General features: G+C 58.3%; 1 protein-coding gene across 3 annotated transcripts; it reads left to right on the forward strand.

The window, feature by feature from the left end:
- Window positions 1–240: 240 nt before the first annotated feature.
- On the forward strand, window positions 241–17,841 carry ABCD1 (ATP binding cassette subfamily D member 1). 3 transcript variants are annotated; one of them, XM_032619331.1, is made up of 11 exons: window positions 241–1,564; window positions 3,967–4,083; window positions 4,357–4,537; window positions 9,421–9,563; window positions 9,654–9,822; window positions 10,304–10,398; window positions 13,201–13,346; window positions 13,782–13,927; window positions 16,078–16,162; window positions 16,486–16,611; window positions 16,706–17,841. In XM_032619331.1, the coding sequence occupies exons 1-11, from the start codon at window positions 656–658 to the stop codon at window positions 16,788–16,790; spliced, it is 2,202 nt and encodes a 733-aa protein (XP_032475222.1). In that variant the 5' UTR covers window positions 241–655; the 3' UTR covers window positions 16,791–17,841. The 3 variants fall into 3 exon arrangements, with proteins under 3 accessions (XP_032475222.1, XP_032475220.1, XP_032475221.1); XM_032619329.1 differs by having other exon boundaries at window positions 244–1,564; window positions 16,711–17,841; XM_032619330.1 differs by lacking the exon at window positions 3,967–4,083 and having other exon boundaries at window positions 245–1,564; window positions 16,711–17,841.
- Window positions 17,842–22,641: the final 4,800 nt, after the last annotated feature.

Raw genomic sequence — 22,641 nt, forward strand, 5'->3', positions numbered from 1 at the left:
CCGAGCCGAGGCTCCGACGCCCAGGACTGGGGAAGAAGCCGCGCCTCAGGCGCACGGGGAGTCGGGGCGAGGCCTTGGCGGGAAGGCGAGGTGCAGCTTCTCTAGCCCGCGCGGTCCTCCCACGTCTCTGTGGTCCGGGGAGGGGGCGGGGCCCAACCGTGGGGCGAGAACGGGGTGGGGCGCCCTGGCTCCGCCTCCCACCCCTCCTCCGCCTCCTCCCCTTCCCCCGAGTTCCCCCTGGGGGAGAGTGGGTGGGTAGGTGGGGATTCCCGGCGGGTGGCGGAGTCACAGTCGCTTCAGCCAGGCTGCGGAGCGGACGGATGCGCACGGTGCCCCGGGGGAGGAGGAGGCGGAGAGGAAAAGACGCCCTCTCTGCCCGAGACCTCTGGAGGCTCTGACCCCAGGGGCCAGGGGACTGACAAGTTCCTCCACCTCGGCTGCCTGAAGAGGCCGCGACCCTGGAGGCCCCTGAGCCCACCGCACCAGGGGGCCCAGCACCACCCGGGTGGCCTAAAGCGACAGTATCTGGGACCACTGCGAGGTTTCCAGTTGCCTAGACAACGAGCCTGGGGTCAGAGCCTCCACCCTTCCAGCCACCTGCCTCCTCTGCTGCCTCAGGCACCAGTCCCAGACCCGTGAGTCCAGCCCAGGTGACATGACGGTGCTCTCGACCCCCCGGCCCTCGCGGGTGACCACGCTGAAGCGCACAGCTGTGGTCCTAGCCCTCACGGCCTATGGAGCCCACAAAATCTACCCCCTGGTGCGGCAGTGCCTGGCTCCGGCCAGGGGCCCTCAGACGCCGGCTGGGGAGTCCGCGCAGGAAGCTTCCGGGGCCACGGTGGGCGCAGTGGCCAAGGCCGGTGTCAACCGGGTGTTCTTCCAGCGACTCCTGTGGCTCCTGCGGCTGCTCTTCCCCAGGATCCTGTGCCGGGAGACGGGGCTGCTGGCGCTGCACTCAGCCGCCCTGGTGAGCCGGACTTTCCTGTCGGTGTACGTGGCCCGCCTGGACGGCCGGCTGGCCCGCTGCATCGTGCGCAAGGACCCCCGGGCCTTCGGCTGGCAGCTGCTGCAGTGGCTCCTCATCGCGCTCCCCGCCACCTTCGTCAACAGTGCCATCCGCTACCTAGAGGGCCGACTGGCCCTGGCGTTCCGCAGCCGGCTGGTGGCCCACGCCTACAGCCTCTACTTCTCCCAGCAGACCTACTACCGGGTCAGCAACATGGACGGGCGGCTCCGCAACCCGGACCAGTCCCTGACGGAGGATGTGGTGGCCTTTGCCGCCTCCGTGGCCCACCTCTACTCCAACCTGACCAAGCCGCTCCTGGACGTGGCGGTGACCACCTATACCCTGGTTCGAGTGGCCCGCTCCCGCGGGGCCGGCACAGCCTGGCCCTCGGCCATCGCTGGCCTTGTGGTGTTCCTCACGGCCAACGTGCTGCAAGCCTTCTCGCCCAAGTTCGGGGAGCTGGTGGCAGAGGAGGCGCGGCGGAAGGGGGAGTTGCGCTACATGCACTCCCGGGTGGTGGCCAACTCGGAGGAGATTGCCTTCTATGGGGGCCACGAGGTGGGGCAGCTCGGGGCACCGGAAAGCGTGTAGCTGGGGGCTCAGGGGCAGGAGAGCCAGGGCTGCCTGTGGCTGATGCCAGAGGTGTGGGCCAACCAGGGCCTTGGGCAGCTCAGATGGCACAGTAATGAAGAAGCAGGAAGGCTGGGTGGGGACTGCCCTGGGCCACTTCTGTTTCTTCTCCTCCTCGCTTGTCTTGGCCTTAGGGCTGTGGACCCTAGCGACTTGAGACTAGAGTTCCCTGGTTGCCCCATTCTTCTAGCCGACAGAGAGGAGGCTCCTGCCATCTGGGGACGCGGCCTTATGCCTGGGCCCCCAGACCCTTTGAAGGCTGGCCTCTGGCCCAGCTGGCCGGCTGGGCAGGCGGGCATTATGGGCATGACTCAGCCCAAGTGGAGGTTAACGAGCAGCGCGCAGCGTGCCGGCCGCAGCGGTGGTGGAGCTCAGCGCTCCAGGTCAAGGCTTCCCCCATCTGGAGCCCGAAGGCCCACCTGGCTGTGGGCTTGGCCGCCTCCCCGAGGCCCCGGCCCAGGATGCTGGGCCCAGGCCGCCACTGCGGCAGGACGCACTTCCTGCCTGCCCGGCGGCCACCCAGCCCCCAGCGTGGCCGCCCTTCCGCCTGGGTCCCAGTCGTGCAGCTTCCCGGCAGGCCGGGTCGGGGGGCCGGGCCAGCTACGGCCGGCCTAGGAAAGGTTACTCCAGGCCAATGCTCCCTTTATCTCGCCTCGGCCCCTCCCCTTCCTCGCGCCTGAGGTTGCGGCTGCCTCTGGCTAGGCTCTCTGCAACTCTGGTTTCAGTTCCCAGTGTTTCTCGGGGGAGGGGCACAATGGCATCCATCTCGTGAAGGCCCATGTGTCCTCCCCGGGTCAGGTGGCCTTGTGCTCCAGACCTTGTCTCACTGGCTGCACATCACATCAGGCAGATAGGCAGGCTTGTGTCTGATTTTTAAAAAGGGTTTATTCCTGAGCAGATAGGGGGCATCCCGGGTGTGGGCTGGGCTCCAGATGAGGAGAAAAAGTGCCTGGTGTGCAGCTGCAACCCCCTCTCCTCCTCTCCTGTCCTCTGGGCCGCAGGGCCTTGGCAGGCAGCCGTGGCCTTGGGTGAGGCACTTGGCACGTTCCCCGCAGCTACACTGTCAGCTCCTGCCAGCTCCCAGCACGAGCCTGGATTGCCCGGGTGCTCATTTCAGGAACAGGAGATGGGCTTGAGGCAAAGCCACTGAGCGGTGCTGCAGACCTGGGTGGTGGGGGATAGAAGAGAGATCACTGGCTCCTTGAAGGACTTCCTCTGGGCTAGTTTCAGCAGATTGCATGCTCACCGGGAGGTTTCACCGGCCAGGGCGGGAGGGACCTTGTGAGCATCCACAGCCTGTCTGTTTAGGCCTCAGCCAAAGGCCTGAAAGCAGTGTGGAGTGATGGGCCTTCATGGGTGGGTTGATCGCCCTTACTGTATAGGCAGGTGGCTCACCCCAGTCCCATTGGCAGATGTCCCCATGCCCAGGCTCAGATCAACAGGCTAGGGCAGAGGTGACTGGCTGGAGGGCAGACAGCAGGGTATTCTGCTGTTACTGGGATCTCGAGGAGGCTTATTTAGACACGCACATACAAACACACACAACCTCTTATTGGCTTGTGCCTAGGTAGACCTTTCTTCATAAGTGGAAGCGTGAAGCATCGTTTACAAGAATTTGGTCCTCCTAATGGCCCAGCCAATGTGATCCAAATTCCATACCTGTTGCTACCTCCAGGCTGTGTGAGCTGGGGCAGGTCACTTTGCCTATCTGGGCTGCAGTGGACATGAGAATACACACACAGTGGGACGTGGTGAGAATCAAATGGAGAGTCAGCTGTGAAACCACTTGGCAGAGGAAACGGTTCCAGGCTGGGCAGCTATTGTCGGTCAGGGGTGGGAAGGCGGGACTAGGGCATGTGCCCCACCCCCGACCAAGAAATCTATGCCCCAGTGGCCACCTTGCTGTGACTGCTTCCTGACCACTCCAGCCCCCCGCCCGTCTAACTGCTGCTGTCACAGGGATCCTCTTTCTCTCCCGCTCCCTCTCCTCCTCTCTCTTCTCCAGGCCCTGCACAGGTCCCTCTCCTGAGATGGCAGGTAGTGGCCAGTGCGGGAGGGGGAGGGCAGGGGAGGCCCACTCACTGCTGAGCGGGTGGGCCAGAGTCCTCAGCTGGCTTGGGCGTGGGGCTGTCCACCGAGGGCGATGCCTGCACGAGCTGGCTTGGGAGTGTGCCCTGCAGGTTCTGGCGGGAGAATGCAGTGCAAGTGTGTCACCCAGAGGAACTGTGGGAAAGTAGAGGGAGGCGGGGCCTAAGCAGGTAGAGGTTATTGAACCAAGTTCTTCAAAACCAACAACCGCCTTTTGCTTTCCTGTGCTGTCCTTCGCTTAGTTCAGGGTAGCCCCCCAGCAGTTGCCCAAAGAAACAGGCAAGGTGGCTGCCCTCAGCCCATGTCGAGAAGCTGTCCAGGGCAAAGAGAGGGGTGTGGTGAGCACTCCAACTGAAGAGGTAACGGAAAGGAGATGAGCGTGGGTCTCGGGAGGTGGGGGGGGTGAGCCCCTTCACTGCCGCTGTACCCCAATGCTGTGATGTCGATCCCATACCTCCCCCGAGTTTGAGACCTGTCCCCTGTAAACGTGGCCCAGTCCTAACCCCCGGCTCTCAACCTTGTCGTGGTCATCATACAGCATGGCCTGTGTGAGCGACACTTGGGGACTCTCGCTGTCGCCCCTGTGGGACTGACCGCCAGGCCTCTGGGTCTCCGGTGCCCGACCCCTGCAGGTGGAGCTGGCCCTGCTGCAGCACTCCTACCAGGACCTGGCTTCGCAGATCAACCTCATTCTGCTGGAACGCCTGTGGTACGTCATGCTGGAGCAGTTCCTCATGAAGTACGTGTGGAGCGCCTCGGGACTGCTCATGGTGGCAGTCCCCATCATCACTGCCACCGGACACGCGGAGTCAGGTGAGTGGGGGCCTGTCCTCCTGCACCGCTGGGCTAGGCTGGGGAGGCCCCAGTGCTCAGCCGGCCCACCTGACTTTTCTACTTCTGGGGTCGGGGGGCACCCGGCAGGTCACACTCTCCCGGAGCTCCTCGCTGCCTGCCACCCTGTGTGCGGCTCCCCTTTACAGCATCTCATGCTTCTTGGTCCCACTTGGCCAAGCCCAGGGACTGCAAGTCAGGAACAGCCTTCACCAGGCGCGTGCACCCCTGCGCATCTGGCCCTGCCCTCGGCTCATCTTGGAAGTGGGAGGGTGGGGAAGTACGTCGAGGGAGCCCCTTCCTGGCTTGGGCTTTGGCTTCCCCACCCACGCCTACAATAGCTCTTGCGGGTTGTTGAGGGCAGAGCCCCCTTCCCCAAGGCCTTGGGGGGACTGGGAAGGATTAGCATTTTGTTCCTCTACTGGTTTGCAAGGAATTCATTCTGTTTGCAGTCTTTTCATGGTTGCCCTTCAAAGGTTAACATGCTTACTTGAGAACAGTCTGGGTTAATCAGTAGCTCCTCCTCCTCTGGGCCCTTACTTAGAACACGTGGACTGGAGGGCCAGCCCGCCTGACGTGCTGATGTCCCCAGCAACAGGTTTGCCGTTGCTTTATCCGGTTGGTGCGTGTTCAGATTCACCTGTGAGTTTCTGCTTTCTTGGCTTCCCAGCCCTTCCCCGCGGCCCAGCGACCCTCCTTCAGACAGCCGTCCTTCAGAAGTCCTTACTGTGACGCTTTCATCATGGAGCTCCGAGATGATTTTCTTGTCTGAAAATGTCTTTATTTTATCCTCCCCCTACCCCCGAACTGAAGTTCAGTTGGGTGAGGGAGTTGAGATGGACGGTCGGTTTCTCTCAGCCCATTGACAACATCCCGTTGCCTCCGTTGGAAAATCTGTTACCAGCTTAACTGCTCTCAGCAGCCCGCGTGGTCTCCCTGGTTAGACTTTTCTCTTTTTCTGCAGTTTCTTTAGGAAGCGTCTGCCTGTGTGTTTCTGTCTATTCTGCTTGAGACTTGTTGTATGGCCGTTGAATACTCAGATTGTTCCATCGTTCTGGAAAGTTCTCGGCTGTTATCTTTTCAAATATTGCCTCTCTCATTCTTTTTACTCTTTCCTTCTGGAACTCTCACGATGTGTTGGGCTTCTCACTCCTTTGTGACTGTCCGTCTCTCTTCACTTTTCCCCATCTAGCACTGTCTATGCTGAATGCTGGGAGTTTTCCTCAGATTTTCCTGCTCACACATTTGCTAGTTTTCTCTTCGGCTGCATCTAATTTGAATTTTCTTTTTTTTTTTGGCCACACTGCGCTGCATGAGGGATGTTAGCTCCCCGACCAGGGATCGAAACCGTGCCCCCTGCATTGGAAGCACAGAGCCTTAGCTACTGAACCGCCAGGGAAGTCCCTAATTTGAATTGTTTTTTATTTCAATGGCTATTTCTGTAAAGTTCTGCTGGCAACCATATTAATCATGCTCGTTCCATGGTTTCTGGGCAGCTATTCGGTTGTCTGACTTCTTGGGGGTCTAAGCCAGCTTTATCTTCCGTCTGCCGGTCTTCTTTGCTCGTGGCCATTGTGGATTCTGCAGCCTAACCAGAGGGTAGGATTCCCCTGCGCACATTTGCTTTTGCTTTAGCCAAGCGGCTGCCCAGTAATGAACCAGTTGGAGGCCACTTTCATGTTAACTTCTCTGCTTTGGGGAAGAGGGGTCCCCGCACTTGCAGGTGATGTTAATTTGCAGCCCAGACACGTAATTACAAATCCTTAGAGGAGACCTTTTGGTCCTCGCGCCTAGAGCCCTATCTTCTCCGTCTCTGGGGATGTCACGGGAGCACCTGGCTACTGGCTTCTCTTCTCACTCCTGGGAATTTCCCTTGCTTTCCTGCAAGCACAGCTCTGATTTAAAAGGTGTTATATTTTATGCAGTTTGGTAGTAAGAAGGTTTCCAGGTATACGTAAAGAGGGAGAGCCTGAAGTGCGTGTTTCAGAACCAGAAGTCTCTCTGATTCTCTCCCTATTGGTGTCTCTCCCTTGGGGCTCCCATACCCTCAGCTGTCTGTCCCTCTCTGGGTGACCTCCAAGAGGAAAGATCTAATTGAGGGGGTAGTTGCTTCCACCAATGGACCTACACTACGGGTGGCCTTGATTTAGGCCAGGAGCATGGGAACGGACCCCCAGGAGGAAACCCAGCCGTGGTTTCTGTGAGGAAGTGCCTGTGGCCGCTTCCCTCTGAAGCTGGCACAGGGCACAGCTCAGCCCGTCTAGTCCCCGAGGCCTCTCCCTCCTCTGAAGGCCTAGGACTTTTTGGCGCCTCTGCTGTGTCGGGCTTTGTGGGTGATTCAGAGTCCTGAGCTCCTGTCCCCACCCTCATGGCCCTTATAGCCAGTCACCTGTGAACATGTGGACCGCTCCCATCCCCCTGGCTCACTCCGCTTGTCTCACTGGCCTGCTTCTGCCTCAGGCCCTTTGCTCCTCCTGGCTCTGCGAGGAATGCTCTTTCCTCTGCCACCCCGTGGCCCCTCCCTCCCTCTATGGGAGCTTTGCTCACAGGCACCCTCTAGGTGAGACCACCGCCCGGCCTTTCTCTCCCCCTCCCCTGCCTCGCTGCTCTTCAAAGTGCTGAACGGCCCGTCTGCTCCACGTCTGCGGCTGCCTTATAGAGGCTCTGCCACTTTAAACTCAAGGAGGCCAGAGGTTTGTCTGTTTTGTCCCTGCTGTGTCCCCAGTAACTGGAGACTGAGAGCGCTGGGAACCGGGTGAGGAGGCCAGCGATTATCCACAGGGAAAGATGTAGCCACCTTTGCCTTTCTGGCCTGCCGGCATGGCAGCCTGGCCGGGAAGAGCTGTCAGGTGTCTGGCTCTGGGCTACTCATCTTAGCCCCCAAGGCTCCGAGGAAAGCTGCGGAGGGCTATGCTGTCTCCAGGGAGGGGCCCCCTGTTGCCAGGGCCCCCGCGCAGACCCTTTCCCTTTGTGCGCAGTATCTTTCCAGCTCTCAGGATGTCCGGGGAGGAGGGTTTGTGTCCCCCCTGCCTGGGGACCTTAGACTGTCAGAATCACCACTCCCCTGCCCCGCCCAGTTCCCTGGACTCCCGGTGCTCTAGCCAGCTGTCTGGCCCTATCCACCCCACACTGCACCTGCCCTGCCCTGACTCCCTGGCCCTTCCCAGCCCACCCCCACCATCACATTCTTGAGGCTCCAACCTCAGATCCATTTATGCCCCTGGATAGTTAGCCCTCAGAGTTGGCCTCCCCCTTGCTCCCCATCACCATTTCCAGAACATTCCTTGTGTAAAAACCTTGCCCCTCTAGGGGGTCCAACGGTCAAGGGAGTCAAGGCCATTGACAAGAAAGGGTTGAAGTGAGTGACCGTGGGGTCTCAGCTGAGACGGAAAAGAACAAAGCAAGTCAAGACAGGAGCAGGCTCTCAGGGAGAAATAGTAGCATTGAGGACGGCCACAGAATACGGCAGCAAGGGGAGAGATGAAGGCGACACGGGGTAGACCGGAGGTCTGAAAGGGGATACTCCTGTTTGAGAGGCTCGGGAGGGGCTGCCGTTGTAGTACAGGACGCGACATCTGCGTTATTGAGGCGTAATTAATGTACCATACAAAAGTTGTGCAACCATCACCACTATCTAAGTCTAGAACATTGTCACCACCCCAACAAGAAAGCCCGGACCCATTAGTGGTCACTTCCCACCCCACCTGGCAGCCCCCAGCGACCGCTAATCTTCCTGTTGCCATGGGTTTGCGTCTTCCGGACATTTCATATAAATGGAATCACACAATATGTGGCCTTGTGTATCTGGCTTCTTTTACTTAGCATCACGTTTTTACGTTTCATCCACGCTTTAGGATTAATCAGTACTTTATTCCTTCTTATGGCTGAATAATGTTCCATTGTATGTACACAGCTACCACATCGTGTTCATCCACTCATCCATCGGTAGACGTTTGGGTTGTTTCCACCTTTCGGCTCTTAGGAATAACTGCTACACACACTCATGTATCATTTTTTGTGTGGACCTCTGTCTTCACTCTTGGATATACGTACACCTAGGAGTGGAATTGCTGGGGCATTTGGTAACTCTCTGTTTAACATTTGGACGAACTGCCAAACTTGTCTTCCGCGGCAGCTGCGCGTCGTTCGTCCCCACCAGCGGTGTCTCATGGCACCAGCTGCTTCGCTTCCTCACCGGCACTTTTACTGTCTTTTCAGCTGTAGCCACATCCTAGTGAGTGTGAAGTGGTGTCTCGTTGCAGTTTTGATTTTGTATTTCCCTGGTGACCAATAAGCATCTTTTCGTATGCTTCTTGGCCATTTGTATATCTTGCAGAGGAAATGTTTATTCAGATCCTTTGCCCGATGTTTAATTGAGTCGTTTGTCTCTTTATTGTTGAATTGAAAAAGTTCTTTACGTATTCTGGGACCTGGGACCTGGGCCCTTAGCAGATATATGATCTGCAGATATTTTCTTCCAGTCTGTAGGTTGTGTTTTCACCTTCTGGATGACTTACTTTGGTGCCCAAAACTTTTTACTTTTGTCGAAGCTCCCTTACCTGTTTTGCTTTTGTCACGTGTGCTTTCTGGTGTCGTATTTAAGGAGCCACACCTAATCCCAGGGCACGAAGGTTTACCCCTGCTTTCTTCGAAGAGTTGTGTGGTCTTAGCTCTTCCGTGCAGGCCGCTGCGGCGCTGCACTCTGAGTGAGTTTCTGTGTGTGGTGTGCGGTAGGGGTCCTTCTTCTGCATGTGGATGCCCGGTTGTCCGAGCACCATCGGCTGGACAGACTTGCTCTCTCCCTCAGTGGGTCAGTTATGACTTTCCACTGTCCTCGCCACTCCCCACCCCACTGTGCTCCGCAGACTCGGAGGTGGCGAAGAAGGCGGCCCTGGAGGCGAAGGAGGAGGAGCTGGTGAGCGAGCGCACGGAAGCCTTCACCATCGCCCGCAACCTCCTCACAGCTGCCGCGGACGCCATCGAGCGGGTCATGGTGTCCTACAAGGAGGTAACCCCCCGCCCAGCCCCCACCCCTACCATCTCCCCTCCCTCCCCACCCCCACTGGCGGGGGCTGAGCCACGGTCGCCCTCCCTGCAGGTGACAGAGTTGGCTGGCTACACAGCCCGGGTCCACGAGATGTTCCAGGTATTTGAAGACGTCCAGCACTGCCGTTTCAAGAGGCCCGGGGAGCCAGAGGACACTCAGGCAGGGTCCGGGGCCGTGGTGAGGTCTGGTGTCCGTGTGGAGGGGTCCCTGCAGATCCGAGGTAAGGGAGCCCTCCCCAAAGAGGCCGCCCTGGTCCCAGCCCTCCCACAGCAGGCTGCCCGGTGCCCCACGGAGGGCTTCCTGGGCACGTTGCGGCCCCCACAGCCCTCCCTCTCAGAGCGGCCGCCGCTGGCCACCGTGCTCACGTGCCCAGTCCCTTCCAGGTGCCCCGGTCAGGGTTTCCCTTTGCGAGAGAGGGGGGCGCAGCTCCAGTAGGGGCTGGGGCGCTGGGGAAGAGGCCCCAGGCGTCGCAGCCGCCTTTCAGGTGGTGTGGCGTTGAGGGGCTGCAGGGGCGGACGCCACGCTTGGGCTCCAGAGGCCAGGGAACCGGCTTTGCCCCTCCGCCGCCCAGAGCACAGCAAGGGGGCTGTAGTCAGCTGGTGGGCAGTGGCGTGCCGTCGCGGGTGGGGGTCCATGGCGCCCAGCGGCAGGTGGCGGGAGAGCTCTGCTCCCTCTCTCCCTTCCTCGCGTTCTCTCTCCAGGCCAAGTGGTGGATGTGGAGCAGGGGATCGTGTGTGAGAACATCCCCATCGTCACGCCCACGGGGGAGGTAGTGGTGGCCAGCCTCAACATCAGGGTAGGTCGAAGGGCGGAGGGGAGCCCCAACCTGGCAGCACGGACGGGGCCGAGCCCAGCTCTGGGGCCCGGGGCCTGGCCTTCTGCACCCACCTCAGCCCTCAGCATCCAGCCTGGCCAGCCTGCCCGCACTGCCAGTAGCCATTGACCCCAGGTCTACGTGGCAGGCAGGCTAAGCTCAAGGTGAAAGACCAGCATGTCTCTGACTGACAGTTAGTTCTGGGGCAGTGGAGTCAGAGCTGATTAAGAGGGCTGGGCTGGAGTCACCCAAAGGTTCCTGGCCCTGTCGTTGGCAGCACCCCACACCCGCCCCTATCCCTGAGTAGCCCAGGACTTGGGGACTCTGGTCCAATTCCAGCTGTGATGAAAGAGATTCTCTTCCACCGACCCGGGCTTGAGGTCCCACAGATTTGCTGTGAGAGGCCCCCAGGGCGGGTGTGTGCCGGGTGCAGCCTGGCCCACTGGGAGGGCTCTCAGCCATTACGCAAGCTGTCTGTGGAGAGGATGCCCTGGGGGCAGACATCCACCAGTGACCTGTGTCCCCAGCCAGAGCTTTGGACAGGGTCAGGGAGTGATAGAGTGAAGGGGAGTCCTGGGTGCAGTAGTCATTCATCCTTCATTCAACTAATGTTCCCTGAGCTCCAGGCTGGACACTGTAAACCACAGGTAAATCAGGGGAACCCCAAAGCGTTAGAGAGATCCCGGATTTGGGACTTCCCTGGTGGTCCAGCGGTTAAGACTCCACGCTTCCACTGCCAAAGGGTGCAGGTTTGATCCCTGGTCAGGGAACTAAGATCCCACATGCTGCCCAGTGTGGCCAAATTAAACTTTAAAAAAAAAGAGAAAAGATCCACGGTTAGATGGCTGTCCCGGGTCCAGCAAGGGCCACAGGAAAGGCAGAGTAGAGGTCTGCATCCCTGGGGGAGTAGAGGTCACATGAAGCTTCACCCAGGGCAGGGACGAGGAGCCAGGGGCTTCAGGCCCAGGTCCTGCAGGGGCCGCGCGTGCCCCGCTGAGGAGCCAGGGCAGCGGAAGCCACGGCCAGGCAGGGAATAGGCAGGAAGGGCCAGTGCCTAGAGTCCCTTTCCTTGATCTGCTGAGAGGGGGCCTGAGAGCCAGCTGGAAGCTGGACGCAGGCCAGCGGTGTGATCCCCATCACCCCTGGCAGTAGTCACCCTTGGGGTGTGGGGCTGCCACTGACGGCCAGTTTATGCAGGGTGAATGGCTTCCAGGCAGGCCCAGTGGAAGCCCAGCTGGGCAAAGCTCAGAGGCCATGGTGAGCAGGGGCGTGGCTGGTTAGGGAGCAAGGTCAGGCGAGGAATGGGTGACCAGGGGCTGAGCAAGAGCTCTGTCCTGGCAGAGCCGCTGGTGGAGCTGGGCTCCGGGGCTGGGAGATGTTGGGGGCGGTCGGAGAGATGCACGGAAGGAGACAAGGGAGGCAGCCATGGAGCTGGCTGGGGCCACGCGGCTCCCCCGGAGCCAGGCACACAGAGGAGCCGGGCCCTGACCGACCAGCCCTCCCACATTTGCACGGAGGTAGGCCTGGGCCCTGCCCGGGGGAGTTTACAGTCTAACGAAGGAGGAACAGCAAACGAGGGGCTCAGCCAACAGAAGTTCGCATCAGGGTGTCTAGGCCTCTCCCGGCTTCTGGTGTTTTGCCTTCATCTTTTTTTTTTTTTCTGGGCCGCGTTGGGTCTTTGTTGCTGCGCGCGGGCTTTTCTCTAGTTGCTGCGAGCGGGGGCTACTCTTCGTTGCCGTGCGTGGGCTTCTCATTGCGGTGGCTTCTCTTGTCGTGGAGCACCAACTCTAGGCGTGCGGGCTCAGTAGTTACGGTACTTGGGCTCAGTAGTTGTGGCGCACGGGCTTAGTTGCTCCGCAGCATGTGGCATCTTCCCCGACCAGGGCTCGAACCCCTGTTCCCTTCATTGGCAGGCGGACTCTTAACCACTGCGCCACCAGGGAAGTCCCTGCCTCCATCTTCACACGGCACTCTCCCTGTGCACGTGTCTCTGTGTCCAAATGTCTCCTATTTATAAGGACACCAGGCCACACTGGATTAGGGGCCCACCCGACTCCTTATCTAAATTTCATTATATCCGCAAAGACTCTATTTCCAAGTAAGGCCACATTCTGAGGTCCTGGGAGTTAGGACTCAAACGCAGGACTCTTTGAGGGGACACGGCTCAACCCATGGCGCCGACCGAGATAAACCAGATGGATGCGCGTATCCGCCACACTCTGGGATCTCGCGAGGACTGCACTGGCTGGAAGGCCCTTAGTGTTGCTGTGATGTCACACGTGGCGGGGGGCAGCGGAAGCTGTACCCCGTGTGCCTTGACTCCGTGCCTCATGCTCTCCCCCACCCCGAGGACGGCGGGCTCCCTGCCATCTGCACGCTCCCCGCCTGCTCGGGCGGCCTTTTTCCTATAGCAGGTGTTTCCAGAACACCAGTGGACATGATGTAATCGGCTCATGGCAGGCCTCAGGCGCTTGACGCTTGGCTTCCAGGTGAAGCGGGCTGCAGCTGCCGTTGACCTTCTGGGGCGCGTACCCGTTTGCTGGACTGTGGCAGGACAGGCCCTCCTCCTGCTGGCCCCCTGCTCTCTGGGGACAAGGCAGTGCCTGAAACAGGCAGCCGGTTAGGGCTCCGGATACCAGAGCTCACCCTCGGGGCCCTGCCGTTCCTCACCAAGAGATGGAGGATGGCATGTGCTGGGTGCGGGGGCCTCTCCGAGGCTGTCAGGCAGGCCATGGGTAAGGGGAGGGAGGCCCGGGCCGGCTTCCACGGCCGCTGCCTCTACAGGTGGAAGAGGGCATGCACCTGCTCATCACGGGCCCCAACGGCTGCGGCAAGAGCTCTCTGTTCCGTATCCTGGGCGGTCTCTGGCCCACCTATGGTGGCGTGCTCTACAAGCCCCCACCCCAGCGCATGTTCTACGTCCCCCAGAGGTGAGCGGTGGGGTGACGGGGCCACCGGCGGCTGGGCGGGGGTGGGAGGGGGGAAGAGGGAGAGAGCCAGGGTCCCCAGGTCCGCCCCCACCCCTTCTGACCTGTGGAACCTGACGTCCCGGAGATGGCAGGGCCTGAGGCCTGGGCAGAGGACGGCAAGGTGCTGCCACCCCGCCCCGCCCCACTCGCCCAGCAGCTTCACAGCTGGGGGTGCGTGTGGGCGAGTACCTGCATGTGTGCCGTGATGCGCGTGTGCGACCTGAGTGTGGGTGCGTGTGTGAGCGGGTGGGCGCGGCGCGCTGTGCGGCAGTGCCCGCGGCCTTCCGGTCAGCCCCCCTCGGGCAGGCAGGGCCCGTGCGGAGCCTGCTCGGGAGCAGGGCGTCGGCAGGGAAGCCGGGCCGCCCTTCCCTCGGCGGACACGCGGCTCTCCCGCAGGCCCTACATGTCCGTGGGCTCCTTGCGCGACCAAGTGATCTACCCGGACTCCGTGGAGGACATGCGAAGGAAGGGCTTTTCGGAGCAGCACCTGGAAGCCATTCTGGACATCGTGCACCTGCACCACATCCTGCAGCGGGAAGGAGGTAGGGGGAGGGGCGGCCCACGCGCAGCGCCACGCGGGAGGCCGCCGATCCATCGTCCTTTGTCCCGGGCTCAGCGGGGGACCTGCTGCCGCCCCTGCCCGAGCCTCCCTCCTGGCCCCCCCCCCCCCCCCCAGGGATAGTCCCCGAGGGACTGCCCCAGCCAACGTTGGCGAGGCCAGAGTGCTACGTGGCCTGAGGAGCCCCGCCCCCTGGGGAGGCCCGACAGGAAGCGCGCGGCCCCGGACCGCCCGAGTGCACTGCACTCGGGAAGGGAGCCGGGCCCGGCGGGGGCCATCCAACGGGGCACCCTCTCCAGGCTCTGGGCTCCGTGGCAGGCAGGGCCTCTTGGGCCAGGCAGGGAAGCGACAGGTCAGTTATGCATTTCAGCGAGAGGGCAGGGCAGCCTGGAGCGTGCAGAGCAGAGGTGGAGGGGACGCCTGCCCACCCACGTGTCTGGCTCGAGCCTGGGAGGTGTGTCCACTGGGAAGAGACCGCAGGAGGGAGGGACAGGCCGATGGCCAGAGAACGCATCGCTTGGGGACTTCTCAGGTTGGTCTTTAATTGCCTATCGTGCCCAGAGGGGCAGAAGAGGAGATTGCGGCCCAGCTGCCAGAGTTTGGATTTTTATACTGAAAGCTGAGTGGCAGAGGTCCGAGTCCTGCCTAGGCTACCGAGGGGCAGCTTGACCTTGAGCAAAACCTGACCTCTTGAGATGCTTTCCACCTGTAGAAGGGGCCAGGTACCAGTCTCAACCTCAGTGCCGGCAGTGAATGAAAGAGCGCCTTTGAGGACCCATGGGGGCTCTGCAGGACATGGTGGGTGACTCATGAGAGTCCCTCCCAGGTGTCGTCACCTGTGCAGAAAGGGGGCCACAGGCAGTGGATTCGGTGGGGCTGTTCCTCCCGGGCCTGCCCTGGTCGCCACGGTCCCTGCAAAGCTTCATCCCCAGCTTCCCCCTGGCTTGGTCGGGCCTCTTTCGCTCGCCCTGGGAGTGTACCCCTCCTCCTGGGCTGCACACACCCCTGAGTGCCCGGGGCCCCTGAGGCCAAGCCCCACTCCACAAAGGCCCCCAGGTCGCTCTGCTATACGTGGCTCCGGCATCACATCACATCCCAGGGGCGGGGTGGGGTGCAAATCATAGAGTGATTTAAAGAAAGTTCCTTTAAAGAACGTTCCAGAAGCTGCCACGTGTGTTAACACTTACACTTACACCCCACTGGCCAGAATTCAGTCCTGTGGTTAAACCTCTCATCAAAGCAAGCTGGGGGATTTTGTCTTTTTTGTGTGTGGCCACGTGCCCTGCCAAAACCTCTAGTTTTCTGGAAAGGCAGTGGAGGGAGCAGGCGAGGAGGCATCTCTGATGGATCACCCACTCGCCCCCTGAGCCTGGCTGCCGTGCTCCACCAAGCAGAGACGCACAGGCCTGGCGCCTGTGGGTGAGAAGCCTTCTGGAGAGCCCATCGCAGCCATCCCTGGGGCTCTGCCATGACTGTTTGATGCCCACTGGCACTTGATTAGCACCCCATTAGGTCCTGTGTGAGTTCGCTGGCGCCACAGATTGGGTGGGGCAAATGACAGAGATGTATCGTCTCCCAGTTGTGCAGGCCGGGAGGCCAAGATCCAGGGCTGTGGGCAGGGGCAGTTCCTTCTGCGGACCGCGAGGGAGGGTCTGTTCCAGGCCTCTCTCCTGGGCTTGTAGTTGCTGTCTGCTCCTTGTGTCTTCACGCCGTCTCTCCTCTGTGCGTGTCTGCGTCTCCAAGTGTCCCCTTTTTATAAGGACACCAGTCCCATCGGATGAGGACGCACCCCCGTGACCTCACTTTAACTCGATCACCTCTGTAAAGACCCTGTCTCCAAATGCAGTGGCATTCTCATGTCCTGCGGGTGAGGACTCCCATATGTCTTTTCTTGGAGGGGATGTAATTCTGCTCCCAGCTCTTTTGAACTATTCCGGTGTCCCCACAGACGGACAGGTACCCAGAGCACACATCCCCAGCGGACAGCCTTTCTCCGAGTCACGTGCGCTGCCGTGTTCCGCTACTGTTGGTGGCCCGGCCCCTCCCACCGCAGCCACTGCGCCTGGGCCCGGGCCCTCTGCCCGTGCTGCCCGGCCCTTGTTGAACTGAACAGCGACCTTTGTCTCCTGCCAGGTTGGGAGGCCGTGTGTGACTGGAAGGACGTTCTGTCCGGGGGCGAGAAGCAGAGAGTTGGCATGGCCCGCATGTTCTACCACAGGTGAGCCACTCTGTCCTGAGTGGCTGGGCTCCCTCGGGCACTGGAGGTCCTCCGAGCCAGCGGCAGAGACAAGGGTGCTGCCTGGGTGCTCCCAGGAGCCCGCTCGGCATCTGTGCTCCCCGGGAGCCCCTTAAGCGGGGAGGGCAGCGCCACCAGGAGGCCTTGCCCTGCCCCCCCCCAGGGCCCAGCAGGGATGGGATCGAAAGGACAGGGGGTCAGCACGCAGATCAGGCTTCCCGCCCCCACTGGGGCCTGGGGCCAGCCCGGGCTGTTGGGGCTGTTGGAGGGTCCACAGGCTCACCCACTCAGCCCCCACCCCCAAGGCCCAAGTACGCCCTCCTGGATGAATGTACCAGTGCCGTGAGCATCGACGTGGAAGGCAAGATCTTCCAGGCGGCCAAGGATGCAGGCATTGCCCTGCTTTCCATCACCCACCGACCCTCCCTGTGGTAGGTGCCCTCACTTCTGGCGAGCGATGCGCCCGTGGCTTTGCAGCGGGGGAGGGGGCGGTGCTGCCAAACAACCTCCCTCTCCCTCTCCTGGGACAGGAAGTACCACACACACCTACTACAGTTCGACGGGGAGGGTGGCTGGAAGTTCGAGAAGCTGGACTCGGCCGCCCGCCTGAGCCTGACTGAGGAAAAGCAGCGGCTTGAGCAGCAGCTGGCGGGCATCCCCAAGATGCAGCGGCGCCTCCAGGAGCTCTGCCAGATCCTGGGCCAAGGCCCTGGAGTCCTGCAGGCCGCTGCCACCTGACAGACGGCCCTGGCTCTTAGCCCTTGGCCCACGCCCCACACCAAGCCCTCGGACCACGTGAAGGAAACGGAGCGCCTGCCCACCAAGCCTTCCCCCCCACCGCCCCGCTGCGGGCCCACCCTGCATGCTTTGCCGTCCTCCCAGGCCTCCCAGAGGACAGCCAGCGAAACCTGTGCCCGCTTCCCAGCCCCACCAGACTGGGACCTGGGCAAGTGGAAGGGGAGAGGGGCCAGAGGCGCGGCCCCGCTCACAGCACCAGCCTGTGCCCAGGAGCCTTGGTGTTTGCGGGGCAGCGCCTCCTAAGTCTGGAGTCCCCCCATTCCCTCCTCTGCGGTCCCTTGGAGACATCACAGACGGTCCATCTCTCTATTGCCATCATCCCAGTGGCCCGCCGAGGCTCCCGTCCCCCGGAACACCCTCACTGCCATAAAAACGGCCAAGTGGGCCCCGCGATGAGGCAGGGCCCGTCATCTGTGCCCCTTCTCCCCACCAGTCATCCCAAAGAGCCCTCGGGAGAAAGAATTGCACAACATTTCCTACCGAGCAATGACAAGAATGTAGTCCCCGTCCGCCTCCGTCCCTAGCCCTCTCTCCTTCAAGCTAATTTATTGGATTCCCCTTTGCAGCCCTCTCCATCTTCAACGTGAGCACCCTGCTAGCGGGAGAGGTGGCCTGGGCCCCCAGCCAGCCCGCTACCCCACCGGCCTACACTGCCAACCACCAGGGCGTGGGTGGGGGCGGGGACGCTGGGGCTGCCAGTTCAGTGCCAAAGAGGGGTCGGTGGGGAAGCTGTCTCTGCAAAGACTGCCCCCACCCGAGGGGGAGACCCCGCCACCGCGCCGCCGTGTGCCTTTCGGGCCCTCAGCCCTCGGGTCGGGGAACCTCCCTCAGTTCCTCAGTAAAAACCTCCTGTGGAAAGTGCAGTCCTGCCTCCCAGCGTCTTTGTCCGTCGGGGCTTGGGGGAGAGGCGGGACGGGCAGCAGTGGCCTGGGGCGGGGGGGAGGAGCCTTGATCCCACCCCCAGCCGAAGATGCTGCCCTGTGCGTTCTCCGGCAGACACAGCCGTGGGCAGGCGGCATCAGCAACATCTCAAAAAGGATGGCTGAGCCGGAAGGGGACTCTGGACCCAGCCCGACCCTGTGCCAGGGTGGAGAGGAGAGGACCGAGGTCCAGTCCACCCGTGACGAGCTCCAAGAGAGATGCTGAGAGAAAACCAGTGAGCTGCCAAATGGGCTGGCAGGGGACACGGAGGAGGAAGAGTCCTGAGCCAGCCAGGCAAGGAGCAGTGGGGACACAGTGCTTCTAGACCTTCTAGGAGGGGGGAACGCTTGTGCCGAGGCCCAGGGGTAAATCAGGAGCAAGATGCAGGGGGGAGGGAGGGGCCTCACTTCCAGAGCCTGGCCTTCAGAAGCAGTGAGAAGCCACGGAAGGGTTTTCAGCAGGATGGAAACAACATGGGATTCATGCTTAAAGGAGGCTGCGTGGAGGGTTGCTTGGGGGGAGGCAAGAGCACTGTGCTTGGCTCACGCACTGCTGCTGGGACAGAGGTGGGGCAGCCATCGTGGGGAGCAGCGTGGCAGGTCCTGGAAAGCTAGGCAGAGTTCCCGTGTGACCCAGCAATTCCACTCGGAGACGTAGACCCAAGAGAATGGAAAATAGATGTTCAATCAAAACCTTATACGTGGGGCTTCCCTGGTGGCGCAGTGGTTAAGAATCCGCCTGCCAATGCAGGGGACACGGGTTTGAGCCCTGGTCCGGGAAGATCCCACGTGCCACGGAGCAACTAAGCCCGTGCGCCACAACTACTGAGCCTGCGCTCTAGGGCCCACGAGCCACAACTACTGAGCCCGCGTGCCACAACCAATGAAGCCCACGCGCCTAGAGCCCGTGCCCTGCAACAAGAGAAGCCACCGCAATGAGAAGCCTGCGCACCACGACAAAGAGTAGCCCCCACTCGCCGTAACTAGAGAAAGCCCGCGCGCAGCAACGAAGACCCAGTGCAGCCAAAAATAATAAATAAATTTTTTTTAAAAAACCTCATACGTGAACATTATTAACAGTACTATTGATGGTAACCAAAAGTGGAAACAACTCGAATGTCCATCAACAGATGAATGGACAAGCAAAATGTGGTCTGTCCGTACAATGGAGTATTATTCAGCTTGACAAAGAAAGCAGACCAGTGGGTGCCAGGGGCTGGATAGTGACTGCTGAATGGGGCCAAGGTTTCCTTTTGGGGTAATGAGAATGTTCTGGAACTACAGAGGTGATGGTTGCACAATACTGTCAGTATGCTAACTACCAACAAATTGTGCACTTTAAAAGGGTTAATTTTGTGTGATGTGAATTTCGCCTCAAAAAATAGATAATAGGTGATGGATACATTGATCAGAAAGAGGTAGAAGTGATCGACGATTGATAGATAATAAAGAGAGATGATAGACTGGTGATGATGATAGATGGATGGATGGATGGATCACAGGTAAAGAGATAGACATAGACGAAGGAGCACACCGCTTGACGCAACCCAGGCCAGACGTGCTGAGGCCTGAAATCCCAGATGCACTAGAGAGAATAGAAGAAAGTCATGCGGAGGGTACCTCAGACTCTGGGGGAGGGGACGGGTGGAGTGAGAGTCAAGGTGACCCCTGGGTTCTGGCTTGAGTGGCCGGTTGGGCGACGGCATCCATTGCGGAAGAAGGGACAGGTCGGGGAGAAGGTGCTGCGTGATTAGTGCTTGCTGGGCCCAGGCCCTTGGCCCCAGCGGAAATGATGAGTAAGCGCTAGGAGGTGGTCCGAGGGTGCATTGGCCAGCAGAGAGGCAGCTGGTGGTTGAAGAGATGCATGGACGCGCGGTGCTTGGTCTCTCATCTGGGGGACGGGAGATAGACGGCGTTTTCTCTGAGTTTTTTTTTTTTTTCTCATTTATTTTTGGCTGCGTTGGGTCTTCGTTGCTGCGCACAGGCTTTCTCTAGTTGCGGCGAGTGGGGGCTACTCTTCGTTACGATGTGCAGGCTTCTCATTGCGGTGGCTTCTCTTGTCATGGAGCACGGGCTCTAGGCATGTGGGCTCAGTAGTTGTAGCACTCAGGCTCAGTAGTTGTGGCTCGCAGGCTCTAGAGCACAGGCTCAGTAGTTGTGGCGCACGGGCTTAGTTGCTCCGCGGCACGTGGGATCTTCCCGGACCAGGGCTCGAACCCGTGTCCCGTGCATTGGCAGGCGATTCTTAAGCACTGCGCCACCAGGGAAGTCCCTTAGCTGAGTTTTGAGGTCAGGATTTGTTCCTGATCCAGGACAAGTGGCAATTTGGAGGGTTAGGAGGTGTTCCTCCATCTGTTCCCAAGATTGTGCAAGCCGTCCCTACCTGATAATAAATCCTTTTTTTTTTTCAACTTACAAAGCTAGAATGGTTCTGTGGTCTGCCACCAAACCCTAATTGATACAAATGGAAACAGGCATACCCAGCGAATACCATTCAAAAGGAAGTTAGTGGAGAGAAATTAACATCAGACAAAGTACACCTCAGGGCACAAATCATTATTAGGAGTAAAAGGGGTTGCTGCCCAATGATTAAAGAAATAATCCATTCAGAAGCATTAACCATTCTGAATGTGTCTGTAGCTGCCTAATGACAGAGCCTCTAATGTACATCAAACAAAAAAGTAGCAGTGGGCTTCCCTGGTGGCGCAGTGGTTGAGAGTCCGCCTGCCGATGCAGGGGACACGGGTTCGTGCCCCGGTCCGGGAAGATCCCACATGCCGCGGAGTGGCTGGGCCCGTGAGCCATGGCCGCTGAGCCTGCGCATCCGGAGCCTGTGCTCCGCAACGGGAGAGGCCGCAGCAGTGAGAGGCCCGCGTACCGCAAAAAAAAAAAAAAAAAAAAAGTAGCAGTAAAAGGAAAAATTAATAAATTAGTAAATTCACCACAGTAAATCGCACTACCTCTCACTCCAATTGGTAGCTCAAGCAGACAAAAATAGGAAGAATATAGCACAAACTGAACACACTTGATTAACAGACATCCCCAAACTAGAGACTACACACTTCAAGTTCACCTTGAACACTTAATAAAACCCACCATGTTCGCAGCCACAAAACAAATCTCAGCAAATGCTAGAAGAATGGGTATCGTACAGAGCATGTTCTCAAACTGCAATAGAATAAGATCATAAATGGATAACAAAGCTAAAATTAAGTCCTCCCATATGTTTGAAAATTTAAATTTACAAATTTAAATTTAAAAATACACTTCCCAATAACTGATTGGTCCAAGAAGAAATATAATGAAAATCTAAAAAAATGTTAGAACTGAACAACAATGAAAACGCGACATTTGAAAACGTGTGGAGTGTAGCTCAAGCAGTACTTAAGAGTAAATGTATAGCCTTAAAAAAGTAAGCTGAGCCCCAACCCAGGAAGTTAGAAAAACCACAGTAGAATAAACCCAAAGAAAGTAGAAGGAAGGAAATCACAAAGACAGCAGAAATTAATGAAATAGAAAAAACAAAGATCAATAAAACCAAAAGTTGGTTCTTTGAAATTAGTAAGATAGACACAAGGCTCTGGCAAGAATGAAAGGAGAGGAAAACAGGGGTAAAACCACGGATACCATAGCCCTTTCCAACATAATGAGAGACTCTGGCTTAAGCATGGGAGCTTGGACACCCGTGCAAGAGGCTGCTAGATCACATATATTTCAATTATATATATATATATATCAGCTTTATATATATGAAGCTGCTAGATGCTCACATCTTTACCCCACCTCATGCAGAAGACCACACTTTATTCCCTGGCAAGTTAGAACAGAGGGTCTTTGGAAATGCAGATTAAAGCCACAGTGATATATCTTTTTATTCCCATCCACTGACTGATAGAAATTAAGAAGTCAGACAATAGCAGGTGTCGGCATTGATATGGAGTAGCAGGAACTCGTACACTGTGGTGCTACACAAACTTGTACAGCCACTCTGGAAAACAATTTGGTGTTATCTAGTAGAATTAAAGATGTACATATTTATGGCCTAACAAGGTCACTCTTGGGCACACCCTAGAGAAGGTCCTTCACAAATACCCCAGATTACGCGTACAGGTCGTTCACAGGCAGCATTGTTTATAATAAGCAAAAGCCAGAAAAAACCCAGGTGTCCATTAACAGGTGAAAAAACAAACTATGTTGCAGTCATATGATGGAAAACCATTCAGCGATAAAAATGAATGAACTCCAGCTAGATGTATCACACTCGGATGCATGTCACAAATGTAATATGGAACTAAAGCAACAGGTTACAGAAAAATACATCCAGTATGATTCCATTTATATAAGCTCTAAAAATATAAGATATATTGTTTAGAGATGATGCATATGTGGGACAAGTAAGAAAAGTAAGGAAAGGCTAGTGGTTGCTTATGTCAAGGGAGGAACAGGGTATATGGGGGCTTCAGAGTCATTGGGAATATTGTCTTCTGGTTGACAGTAGGGACACGTGTAGCAACAAAGGATACAACAAACAGAGTAAAAAGGCCTCCTACAGAACGGGAGAAAATATAAGTCACATATCTGATAAAGGGTTAATACCCAGAATATACAAAGAACTCCTACAACTCAACAACAACAAATCCAATTACCTGATTTCAAAACGTGCAAAGGGACTTCTCTGGTGGCACAGTGGTTAAGAATCCGCCTGCCAATGCAGGGGACACAGGTTCGATCTTCCCTGGTCTG

Source organism: Phocoena sinus, chromosome X (assembly GCF_008692025.1).
Source record: "Phocoena sinus isolate mPhoSin1 chromosome X, mPhoSin1.pri, whole genome shotgun sequence".
Taxonomy (NCBI): domain Eukaryota; kingdom Metazoa; phylum Chordata; class Mammalia; order Artiodactyla; family Phocoenidae; genus Phocoena; species Phocoena sinus.